The 13,340-nt window shown below is 36.2% G+C and overlaps 3 protein-coding genes across 4 annotated transcripts; 2 read left to right on the forward strand and 1 right to left on the reverse strand.

Annotated features, from left to right (window-relative positions):
• On the reverse strand, positions 1–647 carry LOC110744944 (uncharacterized). The gene is made up of 3 exons (XM_021944988.2): positions 471–647; positions 313–374; positions 1–235 (listed from the first exon to the last, which is right to left on the reverse strand). The coding sequence occupies exons 1-3, from the start codon at positions 526–528 to the stop codon at positions 116–118; spliced, it is 240 nt and encodes a 79-aa protein (XP_021800680.1). The 5' UTR covers positions 529–647; the 3' UTR covers positions 1–115.
• Positions 648–828: 181 nt separating this feature from the next.
• On the forward strand, positions 829–3,533 carry LOC110745081 (uncharacterized). Its single transcript, XM_021945160.2, has one exon. The coding sequence runs from the start codon at positions 1,415–1,417 to the stop codon at positions 3,326–3,328; it is 1,914 nt and encodes a 637-aa protein (XP_021800852.1). The 5' UTR covers positions 829–1,414; the 3' UTR covers positions 3,329–3,533.
• A 2,197-nt stretch (positions 3,534–5,730) lies between these two features.
• Positions 5,731–12,062, forward strand: LOC110744962 (serine/threonine-protein kinase BSK3). 2 transcript variants are annotated; one of them, XM_088249477.1, is made up of 12 exons: positions 5,733–6,444; positions 6,864–7,116; positions 7,215–7,234; positions 7,305–7,435; positions 7,832–7,967; positions 8,554–8,687; positions 8,779–8,884; positions 9,564–9,649; positions 9,858–10,043; positions 10,701–10,847; positions 11,072–11,185; positions 11,453–12,062. In XM_088249477.1, exons 4-12 carry the CDS (start codon positions 7,406–7,408, stop codon positions 11,705–11,707), a joined length of 1,194 nt encoding a protein of 397 aa, XP_088105603.1. In that variant the 5' UTR covers positions 5,733–6,444; positions 6,864–7,116; positions 7,215–7,234; positions 7,305–7,405; the 3' UTR covers positions 11,708–12,062. The 2 variants fall into 2 exon arrangements, with proteins under 2 accessions (XP_021800702.1, XP_088105603.1); XM_021945010.2 differs by having other exon boundaries at positions 5,731–6,444; positions 7,215–7,435.
• The last annotated feature ends 1,278 nt before the right edge of the window (positions 12,063–13,340 follow it).

Here is a 13,340-nt window from a genome sequence, read left to right on the forward strand (position 1 = left end):
TTGGAGCAAAAGAGCAACAACATTAGAGAAACCTAAATTGCACATTTAAAGGGAAATTCAAAACCATTCCTTTGAATACTTCTTAAAATACACAGACAAGCATTGCAATTGAACCTCATTTGTCAACCTCCATTGCCTGGGCAGCTTTAGCTTTTGCAGTCGCTGTCAGTTTGGTCTTCAATTTCCTCTTGCCAACTTGAAACCCACCTTTCTTGTTCTTGCCACTACCATCAACCTGGTGCACATAATTTGGTTAAAAACAAACTTTCCTTTAGTTGAGCTAAGCTACATCTAAAGAGAGGGAAAACTTACTTTCATCTTGCTCTTCTTTGCTTGAAGCTTCTGTGCCTTCTTTTCTCTTTCTTCTTTCTCTCCTAATTAATTACCAAACAAATTTAAAACTTGTAAACTACATGACATATAGATATCCACAGAGAGAGAGAGAGAGAGAGAGAGAGAGGCTTGCTTACTTTTGAGTTCGAATTCGTGCTGCCTTTTTCGACGAGCAAGATCGTTCTTTTTCGACATTTTTCTCGCGCAGCTCTGAATCGCCGGGAACCCCTCTGGTTTTGGCTTTCACTTTCCTTCTTCGAAATCTTCCGCGAAAATTGACTAAAACCCTAAACCTAGTCAGATGTTCAAGAGGGAGAAAATATTAAAATAGTTTCTTAATTATATTTTTTCAGTTTTCCAAATAACATTTACTGGGCTTTCTTCTTCGGCCCAAATAACATAAAGCTTCTTGGGCTGTGAATAATTGATTTTTCTGGGCCGTGAGTGATTTAAAACGAAATAAAAAGCAATATTATACGGAAAATACCAAGCTTTTCATAGCTTCCGCTTCCTGGATCAGTTAGGAAGCTTTTGCTTACTGGGTCCTGCTCAAGTTGGCTCAGGTACAAGTACTTCCTTCTTCACCTTCAAAGTCTCGGCCTTGCTGATACTCTGATATCCGAAGGGAAGATTATCAAACCGGAGACACAGAAATCAACCCATTAATCAGGTACCTAAGGAGACCAAATCAACTTTCGTTCTCTGGAAATTTACGGTCTGGTTCTAGTTATTGCTGAGATAATTTTCGATTTTCCTATTTGGGGTTCTATTGATTGTATTGAAATGTGCCTCTAATGTCATTCCCTCATCTGGGTCCTATCGAATTCTGTCGAGTTCTATGATTATTCAAGGGATATATTGGGTTTTCAGGCTATGATCTTTTGGGATGCTCAGAAAGATAGGTGGCAATTGGAAATTAAGTTGAAAACTAAGAACTTTGAGTTGTTTTCTATCTGGGTTATGAGTTTCAGGATTTTCTGCTTAGTTTTGCCTAAAAAAGAATTACAGTAGCACTTAGTTGGGTTGATTTACGAGGATTGCATACTTTTAAGATTACAATCAAGGCGTTAATGCTCTTGTAATGGCACTTGCATTTGTCTGGAACCTTCAAAATCTTTGGCCCTTTTCGATACTCAAATCCGATGACCTGAAAGTTTCTAATGAATTAGTAAGCAAACTAACAATACCTGAACACACGAAACAGTTTGTTTACGCCGTTCGGGAGCCTGAAACTCAGTCTGTAATTTACATACTTTCTGCTCAAAGTTTATCAGAGGGGTCAGCATTGGATGCTGATTGTCTTATTAGGGAGGTTAGACCTGATGCTGTTATTTCCCAGGTGGGTCTTTCAACTGTGACTGAAATTCAATCTGAAGAGACTGTATTAAGAGATGGTTTTGACAACTCAGTTCCCACTTCTTCGTTTAAAGTTCTCAAAAGATGTTTTCTGGAGAAGGTTAATAAGGAGAAGTATGAGGATATTGCAGGAAACTTGGTTTTACAAGAGATCTTTGGGGTTGGTTTTCATGGACACTTTTTGGTTGCCAAAAAGGTGGCTCAGGAGGTTGGGTCTTCATTCTTGATGCTTGAATTGCCATTTGTAAAATGTTCTGGTGGGGAGAATACCTCAGGTGAACATGAAGCAGTGAGCAAGTTCCAAGGTTTAGCTAGTAGTTTGGTTCCACAGAAAGTTGGTTCAGTTGCTTCGGTAAGTCCGTCGAGGTTTTGCATAACCAATGATGTTCATTCACAGATGGTTAAGTTATTAGCTCCGCATATTGATTTATCAATATCAAGGCTAAGTCCATCAACGTCTGTTTCTGAGGTGGGGTCAAAAGAAATTCAGCTGCAATCCAGTTATGAGGCCCCACAATTTGCTCAATCAATTTATCCATTTCTTGTGGATCTGCATAATATTTTTGCGGATATCCCATCAATGGGAAAGGCTCTAGCTTGTGCACAAAGGATGTTTTATGATGTGAAAAGAGGTGAAGCTGTAGATACCAAAGTTATATCTGAAGTCTACGCCTTCCGGATTGCAGTTGAGGGGCTAAGAATCTCTATGAACAATGCTGGTCGGCTTCCCATTAATAAAATAAGGAATCCAAACTTAAATGAGATTGATTTTTCTGAGCTTCCAGTTGAGGACAAGTCATATGCTCTCTTTGTTCAGGCCCTTCGCAGCCAGACTAAGAAGTTCAAGACTATAGTGGCAGTAGTGGATGCTAGTGGCTTGGCAGGTCTTAGAAAACACTGGAACACCCATGTACCTCTGGAGGTCAAGGATTTGGTTTGTCAGCTTGTTACTAATTGTGAAGGCGAGGGGGAAATGTCAAACGATACTGATAGGAAGCGGCTAATAACTAATAAACCTTTGGTGGCAGTAGGGGCAGGGGCAACAGCAGTTTTAGGAGCCTCTTCGTTCTCTAAGGCTGTGACACTCAAAGTTCCTGCTTCAACCTTTATGAAAGTTTTGACACTCAAAGTTCCTGCTTCACTTAAACTCTTTCTAAGCCAAACCCATAAGACAGTGGGACTTGCCCTTAGTAAGACCCTTGGCCCATCAAAAGTGGTAGCTCCAGGTTTTATGAGTTCTGGAGTCAAATCAACATCTATATTGAAAGCAACTGCTTCTGCTGAGAAGATCCGAGCAGCTGCCCATAGTGTTATAGCTGCTGCTGAGAAGACTAGCTTTTCAGCCATGAGAACTGCATTCTATCAAATAATGAGGAAACGGCGGCTCCAGAAAATCGGTGTCCTACCATGGGCTACATTTGGGTGTAGTATGGCAACTTGTGCCGGGTTGGTTGCATATGGAGATGGGATTGAATGTGCTGCTGAATCTCTACCTGCAGCTCCATCAATTGCCAGTTTGGGTCGTGGGATTCAAAATTTACACCTGGCATCTCAGGAAGTGGCACAGAGAGATAGCACCAGATTACAAAAATCGATTGAATCCCTCATGTACAGGTTTAAGAAAGTCAGAACTCAGTAGCGAGAATGCAATTCTTATCATATTTGCATAATAGTGGATGCTCTACACAAAGTGGTTGATGGCTAAAAGATGGACTTCATGTAAAAGAAAGAAAAGAGTGTCTAGAGCAGGGGTTAGAGCAGGGGTTCTTCATGTCGTCATTTTTAGTTTTTTCTGCTTCTGTATTGGTACTCTTTTCTAGAAATAGAAACAAATTTTGCAGAAACTTTTCCTTGTTTATTGTAAATATTCAGAGTTCTTTTGAGTGCAGTTAGATGAAAAGTGAAAGAAAATGAATATATTCATATATGAACAAAGATTTGTAGCTATATAGGTTTGAGCAAGGTTGAATTTTGTCATATGTTCGACAACAAATTGGATCTCTTTTTTCTCCAATACAGGCAGCTTGAATTTTGTCTATGGGCTTGTAACAGTGGGACATAATATGGGTCACTTTCTTTGTTTTTGTTTTTGTTTTGTTTTTAATTTAAGAGCGTTTGGTTTTTTAACTTAACAATTATTTTGAGACATAAAATCTTAATTTAGAAAGTTGAATTATATATCTTTTACTTGGATAAAAATGTCTGATTGGATTTTTATTTCCTATCTCACTCTTTTCAATGCTCCCAAAACCTAGCACTCACTTCTCTTTCACACCCTTGGTAACCCATATGTGTTGTTATCAAGGTATTAAATGTCGATATTATCGGGATAATATCGACATTTTTGGGGGACCGATATTTTCGCAACAAATCATGGTGTTATCGTCAATATATCAATATTTTATCGATATTATCCCGATAATATCAACATTTTTATGAATGATTTGGGCAATATATCGCAATATTATCGATAATATCGCAATACGAAACCCAAAAATATTTATATATATGGTTTTTGTGAAAACCATTTTATTCCTTCAAATGATTTTGCTTATGGACAACGTCAACCAATCTTGGATCCATATGAGTGGCATATTAACAATTACATACAAAACTATTTTTGGGATTTATCATTTGATGACTACTCTTCACAATATACCTACTCTACACATAGAGATGATGAAGATAGTGAAAATTTTGAACCTCATAGGAACTCTATGTAGTACTAAGTCACTCATGTGTCTTACTATGCAATGTATAAAGTGTAAAATATTGTAGTAATTCATTATATATAAATGATTATGGTGTGTTTAATCTTCTTTCATTAATTACTACATATTTTCTACACTTACAGTATTTGCCAGCTCGCTATATAATCAACTTAAATAAGTTAAATTCATCATGCAATGCATTTCCTTCCAATTTTTTGTGATAAAATAATAGATAATTGACTAAATAAACATCATGCAAAGTTTCAATAAAAATTTCCAAGTTTTTCTTACAATTTCTGTGGTTTTTATTTAATTTTTACCGATACCAATATTTCCATCAACATTTCCGTATTTTTGGACTTCCGATATTTCCGATACCATCGATATTTTAGACCTTGATTGTAATATACAACATATTTTTCTAATTATAGTAGGTGGTGTGCCCGTTCCCTTACACTCAAGTTCGACCTCCCTCTCCGTCTATTAGAGTAGTTTAGAATATATTTTTAAAAACCCATATAAAAATTTCACTCTGATGTTGATTGGGCTCTCAAAGAGGCCGACATGAATCCTTATTAAATCGTCAGAAATTTGTCAATCAAGGTGACTTCACTCTGCCTTTGACTTTGTTAATGATTGTTTTGTGGCTGCTTCTCTTTGTTTTTAGGGCTTTTTGCTCCGCTTTGGGAGATTCATATGGTGCATTGAGATTGAGGTTATTGTTGTCTATATATTTCTCCATTATGTCTGATTTTTGTTAGGCAACCAGGTGCTGAGGGTGTTCAGTGTTCCAATTTTTCATACTAGATAATCTGTCCATGTGCTTCAAATTTCTGTTGTGCACGTTTGGTTTCAAAAAACAAAAAAATCTGCAGAAAAGAACATTTGATTGATGAATTCTCTTTGCAACATGTCATAACATAACTGAACGACATGCTACATATTTCTCACTTTATCTGTAACAACATTTTTCTCACATTTATGATATAATATTATTAAATATTCATTTATATTATAACACATGGCGGTACTCCAGTAACACCTATAATTACTCCAAAAGTGATATGAAACTGAAAATTTCATTAAAATATTGCCTTTTGAATTGCAAAAGAACATTTTGTATTAACCTCTATTTATTTATTTTTTCTGTAGCAATACCATTTTAATGTAGTTTATGTGCCATAAAAGCCACGGCGTACCCTTTATAAATTCTATATCCAAACGGCGCCGTAAAGCTTATCTTCAACAACAATAATTAAAGCAGGCAAATGAGAAATGATTATGGCGGGAGCGATGGGGCAGAAGAATGATGAAGTCTTCGACTTGTGTTGGCCGTTGGCCCCATTCAATACCACACAACAACAATTCAATTCAATCTCTCCACCAACAAAATCCAAAGACCATTGGCGGTGGAATTTAAAAAAATTCAAAGCAAATAATAAGACCCAGCTAATCAAAAGTAAAAAGAGGAAGAAAATTAAGCTGGTCTAATTCTTCACAATTAAATTAATCAAAGAATGATTTATATTGTTTCTTAATGTAATATCCTTTGACTCAGGACATGGTTTGAATAGATTAATGGCAGATTTGTTTGTTTATGACAATTATATAAAAAAACAAAAACAAATACTATTGCAAACACCGAGCCTTTTTTTTTTCTCTTCTTATATTCTACACGGATCTTGAGCTGTTTCAAACTATCACTTTGTTTTTCTCTTCTTTTCTCGATTGTGGTTTTGTTTAATCATTTATTTCTGTGCTTTTTGAGGCAAAAGGTTGGATCTTTTAAGGGTTCTGCTTTGATCGAGAAGGGGAATATTTGATTGGCTGAAAGAGACCCAGAAGAGGGTTTTTAGCATTGGAGAAGAAGCTTAAAGGTTTTAGAGCTTTTGGGGTCAACTGGGAAGCCTTTTGCTTACTGGGTTTTTGGTGTTTAGTAGCTTTCTGGATCAGCTGGGAAGCTTTTGCCCACTGGGTTTTGGGTTTTGGTATCTGGGTCCGCTGTTTTCTTTTCTCTGATTTCAGCTTCGCCAAATTGGTTCAGGTACTGAAAGAACTTTTAAAGCAGCAGTTATGTTGCTATTCACATGTCATTCTCATTTCATTTGGCTTTGAGCATTTATTGTTCATTAAATTATGATTTAGTAATATTTGGTTGGATAGATAGAAAATGCTAATGGCCAACGCAATCATAATGTTTTCTGATAAGAATGAAAGGAAAAGGAAAATAAAAGTAATCTAAATTAGTTTGTAGCTAGAGCATTCAGTTCGGGTTGGTTTACTTTGCCAAACAGTAAACAGAAATTTTAACCAAGAAATTGTGTATGTAGTCCAAACAAATCTCTGCTAGTACCTGTTCTCTCCCTCTCTACTTTTCGTGCTACTTGAGTTTGTTTGAGTTTGTTTGAGTTTCTGCTTTCATCACATTTCTAATTCAATGTTCCTACAAAATGAATGAATCAGGTATTTCTGTTCGGACCAATTTAGCTTCATTGGAGCATTTGTCCCACTTGAATAGCAGTAAAGTTGATCTAGTTAGCATGAAGCCAGAGGAAACTGAATTTACTTGATCTTCGTTTTGTTTAGAGACACAGTTTCAAAAGGGATAGTTTAAGTTGATACTGTGACATTGACATGGGGTGTCAATGCTCCAAACTCATACCATGTTGCTGGAATTCACAATTCAAGGCAGCGGTTCTTGAAGCACCTGACATTGGTGGGTTAATTATATGCCCTTTTTTTGGTGTGTGGTGTTTTGTTTTAATGGAGAAGCGGATCATATCTGATGCTTGTGGATTGTTGCCTTTATTGCAGATAATGAGGAGAAGAGCGAGGTTGATTACTTGCCTACATTTTGTGAATTCACATTTGAGCAACTTAAAAATGCGACATCTGGTTTTGCAGTGGAGTACATTGTGTCTGAGCATGGAGAGAAGGCTCCAAATGTTGTTTATAAAGGGAAACTGGAAAATCAGAGGAGAATTGCTGTTAAGCGCTTCAATAGGATGGCCTGGCCTGATGCTCGGCAGTTTTTGGTAGACAGATTTTAACTTGATTTCTTTTTCTTCTATGGTTTCTCGAATTTTACTTTCGTCCAAACCATTAACATGATATTTTTCTTCTTCATAAACTCTTAGTCAGCACTTAGGTGACCAGAATTGCACAACTATTGTTTTTATCTTTGTGTTCTAAACCGATGTAATTTTCTGTTGAGATCTTATGTGGGTTGAAATTTGGGTCGTAGACTACTTTTGGCAGATAGTATTCACAAAATGCAGTGCTGTATTTCTCTGACTGTGAAGTCCATTTCTTTTGGGCCATATATATTACCTAATCATATTGTTTTATCAGCTCCATTGAAGGAAGGAATTTTCTGTCTTCTCTATTCTATGACCACTTTTGTGAGACGATTTGGTTTTGCAAAACTGCAGGAGGAAGCAAGATTGGTTGGTCAGCTCCGCAACCAGAGATTGGTCAATTTGCTTGGTTGCTGTTGTGAAGGTGATGAGAGGTTGCTTGTGGCCGAATACATGCCCAATGAAACACTTGCAAAACATCTTTTTCATTGTAAGGTTTAGTTCTTAAGTTTATATGAGGCTTACTCTTCTAACCTGCACTCATTTTTCAATCAGTGGATACCTGATCCATTTGGTCCTGCCATTGCCTCTGGATAATAGTTCCATTTGTCTTACTGATGACTTACCATGGACTTCATTTGGAATTGGACATAATAAGATATTAGGCATCACATTTATTTTAGTAATGATGACCACATATTGCATTAGAAATTCATAATATAATTGTCTGGCATAATTTCTCACTTTTCCACCCTGAATTTTGTAGTACCAAATGCTACTTGAGAGTTTATATTAGTGTTGGTATGAGCATCTACAATGATACAATGGTTGCTAGTGTGACCTTTTTTATTGGTGGTTCTTCGTTCTAGTTTTTTACCCCCTCCCCGTCTGGCATTAGAATATTTTTTTTTTGACTATTAGACAGAAGTTAAGGACAAATACCCTGTGTGGTCTTGTTTCAGTTATAGTATCTTTTCTTATTTCGCTAAATTATCTAATTAGTTGCATGGATGCATCACCTGTTGAGTACTATCCTAATGTTCTGTGGAGTGAACTTTATTGCTTTCTTGAATCAGGGGAAACACAGCCTATGAAATGGGCAATGCGATTAAGGGTTGTTTTGCATCTCGCACAGGCTCTAGAGTACTGCACAAGCAAAGGGCGTGCCCTTTATCATGACCTTAATGCTTACAGAATTTTATTTGATGAGGTAACTATTTATTAATTCCATCTGTTCAGTACCATTTTTCTTATGCATATTCTGCTTGCATACCTTGATTTTATGTATTATAATTTTGCAGGATGGAAATCCTAGAATATCTACCTTTGGCCTGATGAAAAATAGTAGGGATGGGAAGAGTTATAGTACAAATCTGGCATTTACTCCTCCTGAATATCTTAGAACTGGTATGTAGCTCCTAGAAAGCAGGCAATGTTTTTTCTCCAAACAACGCTCATTTAAGTTTATGATTATCTTGACAGCTGCATGGTTTAGCTATTTAAGGTAATAAAGTTATATTCTTGTTTGGTATTTGATAATAACTTGGAATGTTCTTGTTAACAAGCATCCAAAGCAGATGTAAATGATCTTCCTACCATGGTAGCCTTAATTATCAAATACATTAACAATTTACTTTCCAGAATAGTTTCTTTTGTTAGAATGGCAGATCTGTCTTCGTGAAAATTTGTCTCATCACAGATTTATTTTCTCCTGATATGTAAAAAGGAGTTTAATATGGAAATGTCGGTGCTGAGACAATTACTCTTGATGTGGATGCAGTTCAGCAATTATTGTACACTGAACAGGCTACTCCTTTTGATATATAATGTTTTTGAATTATAGGGTGAGCGCCATTTAGTCTTTTCATCCGAACTGATCCTTCTCAATATCTTACTATAAAGTATTGGTTGATCATATTTTCCCTTACATATCATGTGGTGGTACTGATTTGGAGTCTCCATGTTTGTTTGCAACTGTATTTATGATTTAAGATCCGACTGCTATTGGCATCTCACAACGTACAGTAATTACTCATTGGTTTGCAAGATAAGTCTATGACTTTGCTTCACGTCCCTTGTCATGCAGGGAGGGTAACACCAGAAAGTGTAATATATAGCTTTGGGACTCTTTTGCTTGATCTTCTCAGTGGAAAGCATATTCCCCCTAGCCATGTGAGTAATTTCTTGTGTGGTAAAAGGGAACAAAATAGAGAAAAAAGTGTTAACAGGAAAAGAATATTGTTTCTTGATGTTAATCTTTCTCCCTACATAATATTGTTTACTTTCAATTGTTAGGAATTCTGCATCATGATTTCGTCTTCTTAGGTTAAGTGTAAACACTGAAGTAAATTTCTTGACTTGACTGATTATTTTGTACCAGGCCCTAGACCTTATTCGGGACAGAAATCTTCAGATGCTGACAGATTCTTGCTTGGAAGGACAGCTTTCTGATGATGCCACTGAGTTGGTACGGTTGGCTTCACGGTGTTTACAATCTGAACCCCGAGAGCGACCAAATCCGAAGTCATTAGTTGCTTCTTTGACGCCTCTTCAAAAGGAAACTGAGGTCAGTTTTGTGTTTCTCTTATAAAGCATTCGAATTTCAACTAAATCAGGGAGCATCATTTGACCACCTGAAAAGTTGCACAAATAGTTTCTAGATCCATTTTTTGTGGCAGTCTTTTAAGCACTATATTTAATGGATATCTTCTTTCCACTGGACTCAATCTGAGTCTGAGCTATTTCTGCAAGTGCAGATCTACCGGATCTTTATTTTTATCGGCAGTGATCGCTTCGACACAGAACCTTTTGACAAGTGGAATATTTGAAAATTTGAGAATGGGACATGACACTCATGTGTTACTAGTTATGTAGGACTTAAGAGAGCTACACTTTTGTTCAGTGCCTTTCATGGTGAGCGATATTCTAAGAAAAATCTTGGAAAATCTGTATTGCCCCAAAACTGAGGGTCATTTTTATAGGGGTTTTAAGGTATTTTGAGTTTATAATCCCTTAAACTCATAGTTACCAACCTCAAAGTTAGGGAGATGGAGAACCAACTTCTATAAGAATATATCTATTTGAAAGTCTATGCTTACTTCTTCGGTGTGAATTCAAATCACTAATGATCTGAACCATCTTAGTAGTTCGATTAAATATAGAGGCTTGACATAATGCTGGTATCTATAGTTCCTTTAAATTTCTTTTTTGCTTATGACTGCAGGATCCCTCTTTTGTTTTGATGGGTATTCCAAACAGTACCTCCTGCTCTCTTTCACCACTTGGTGAAGCCTGCTCAAGAAGGGATTTGACTGCTATACATGAGGTCCTAGAGAATATTGGCTATAAAGATGATGGAATGACAAATGAGGTTCTATATTTGTTTAAAATGATGGAGAAATATAAAATTGCCTCTACTTCTGCATAATTAGCCTTCTAGATAGTCTGCTTCTGTATTCATTTTGTGCATGTGGTTGTTACTGAACTTCTCATTTGCATATGTTCTGTTGCAACTGTCTGTTGAGTTTCTTGCCATTTATCTTGTATGCAAAGTACTGTTACTGAAACATTTTCATTTCTCACGTTCCACTGCAGCTCTCGTTTCAAATGTGGACTGACCAAATGCAGGAAACATTAGATTCAAAGAAAAAGGGGGATTCTGCTTTTAAGCAGAAGGACTTTAGAACCACAATTGAGTGTTATTCACAGGTTAAGTTCTTATTGTGATACTGTGGTTGGTTGGTTTCTTTTTGCATTCTCTTCTCTTGTAGGGAAATTATACTCATTCCAGCTATTAGAATTACTTTCAGAAATAACAAAATATGTTTGTAACATCTTATCTGCTAAATCTTGTAGGAACAAGTGAAATTGGTAGTTCATAAACAGTCACAAAATTAGTGGATTTGGTCCTAGTAAAGCCTTTGTTGCTACTTTATTTGTATGTGTTATCCTGCTAACAGTTTATTCCACTTGCAGTTCATTGATGTTGGAACCATGGTTTCTCCAACAATTTTTGCCCGGCGCGGTTTGTCTTATCTCATGAATGACATGCCTCAAGAAGCTCTGAACGATGCAATGCAAGCTCAAGTAATTTCCCCAATATGGCACATTGCATCTTATCTTCAGGCTGCTGCCCTCTCTGCCCTTGGAATGGACAATGAAGCACAAGCAGCACTGAAGGAGGGTACTATGCTTGAAGCCAAAAGAAACGCTGCAGCTGGAAAGAAGTGAAAACCAAGGATCAGGTACTGAATTTGACACTTCTCAGTATGACGCTCAGCACATATAGATGTTGCTCATAAGGTTTCGAATCACGGAAGTCAAAGCTTCACTCAGTTCCATGATATTAAGATTTTGGTCATTTTCCCGTGAGATATGTTGTATTTGAATTCTTTGATTTGATTTGATTTCTTGTCCGTTAAATGTTTCCAGTATATGAATTACTCTGGAAAATTGGAAACAAAAAAAATGTTGTAAACAACAGTGGGAGGAAAGAAGCTTGTAATTTTACCCAAAAAAAAAAGAAGCTTGTAATTTGTGTACAAAATACTTAAAAGATTCATGGTGTATTCTTTCTGATGAAAAACACTGGATACCATTCCTGTTGGGTGGAACCACACTAAGGGCTTTTTTAAGAAAAAAAATATAAAACTTATATATTTAACTTATTTTCAATATTAGCCCAATCAGTGGCGGTGTATTATATTACTCCATTTACTTAAGTTTATAATGTAAATAATGAAGTACCCCCCATTTGGATTCAATTAAGTAATTAAATAAATTTGAGTTTTCAATTAGTTTGGATCACACTATATTGATTGACTTGATAGACAAAAACAAGCTTCTTCATGCTGAAGAGTTTACAAATCAAATAATCACTTTTTCTTTTTTCAATAATTTCTAATTTTATATTGGAGAAATTTTTTGAGGGTAAGCTAAGTGGAACTACTCGAATTTTGGCCCAATATTTCCTAATTTTCTTCCCACGCAATTATTAATCTAGACTAGACTTGAGAATTGAGATGGTGATTTGCCTTCCAATGCACACCAGACTCTTTCTCATTATTGTCTTGCAATTGTTGACTTCGCTTGACTTGACTTGAGATGGTTGGTAACTGTGCCTTTCGGTGTCCACTCAACCTTTTAAATTTGCTTTCTATCCAAGGCGGGGCACAAGCTACAATTATCTTCTTGCAAATATAGACCTTGACTTAACTGAAACATATGTCTACCAACCCAATATTATTATTGTACGTATATATTTATTGATACTTATATAGTAAAGCATAAATCTTCTACCAATCACATATTAAAAATAAGATAAATTAATATTACATGTGGTGTTAAGATTACTCTAAAAAATTTCTCATATTATAATTTATAATGATGATTACGAAATTCTCAAGTAGGAAGAGTATATTTAGTGCTGAATCTGATCGCTAAAGTTTCAGAGCAAGGAATTCAAAGTGTCCTTCATTTTGTATTCAACTTCACCTCTATTTGTGAGATGGTGCACAAGTTGGTCTGTAAAGATGGTCTCTCTAGCCATCAAGGTAAAACTACATGTATTATTTGTGACTTTTAGCCAACTCTTTATGAATAGGGATCGAAACAGATTCCCAATGGGGAATATGGTCCCCAATGTTTGTGTGGATGGATAATCCTTGACGGGGACTAGGCAGAGGATGAGGATGATAAATTTTTGCAAGGATAGGGATGTGGGAGGAAAATCCGTCCGGTTGCCATCCTCAATTGACTTGACTTAGTAATTGATCGGCATAAAGATAGATAAAATCTACAGTTCCTAGCTTATTCATTGAATGATATGCTAAAGAGTATCGAAATCAGATGAGCAAAATCATCA

Source organism: Prunus avium, chromosome 2, assembly GCF_965620075.1.
Source record: "Prunus avium chromosome 2, drPruAviu1.hap1.1, whole genome shotgun sequence".
Taxonomy (NCBI): Eukaryota; Viridiplantae; Streptophyta; class Magnoliopsida; order Rosales; family Rosaceae; genus Prunus; species Prunus avium.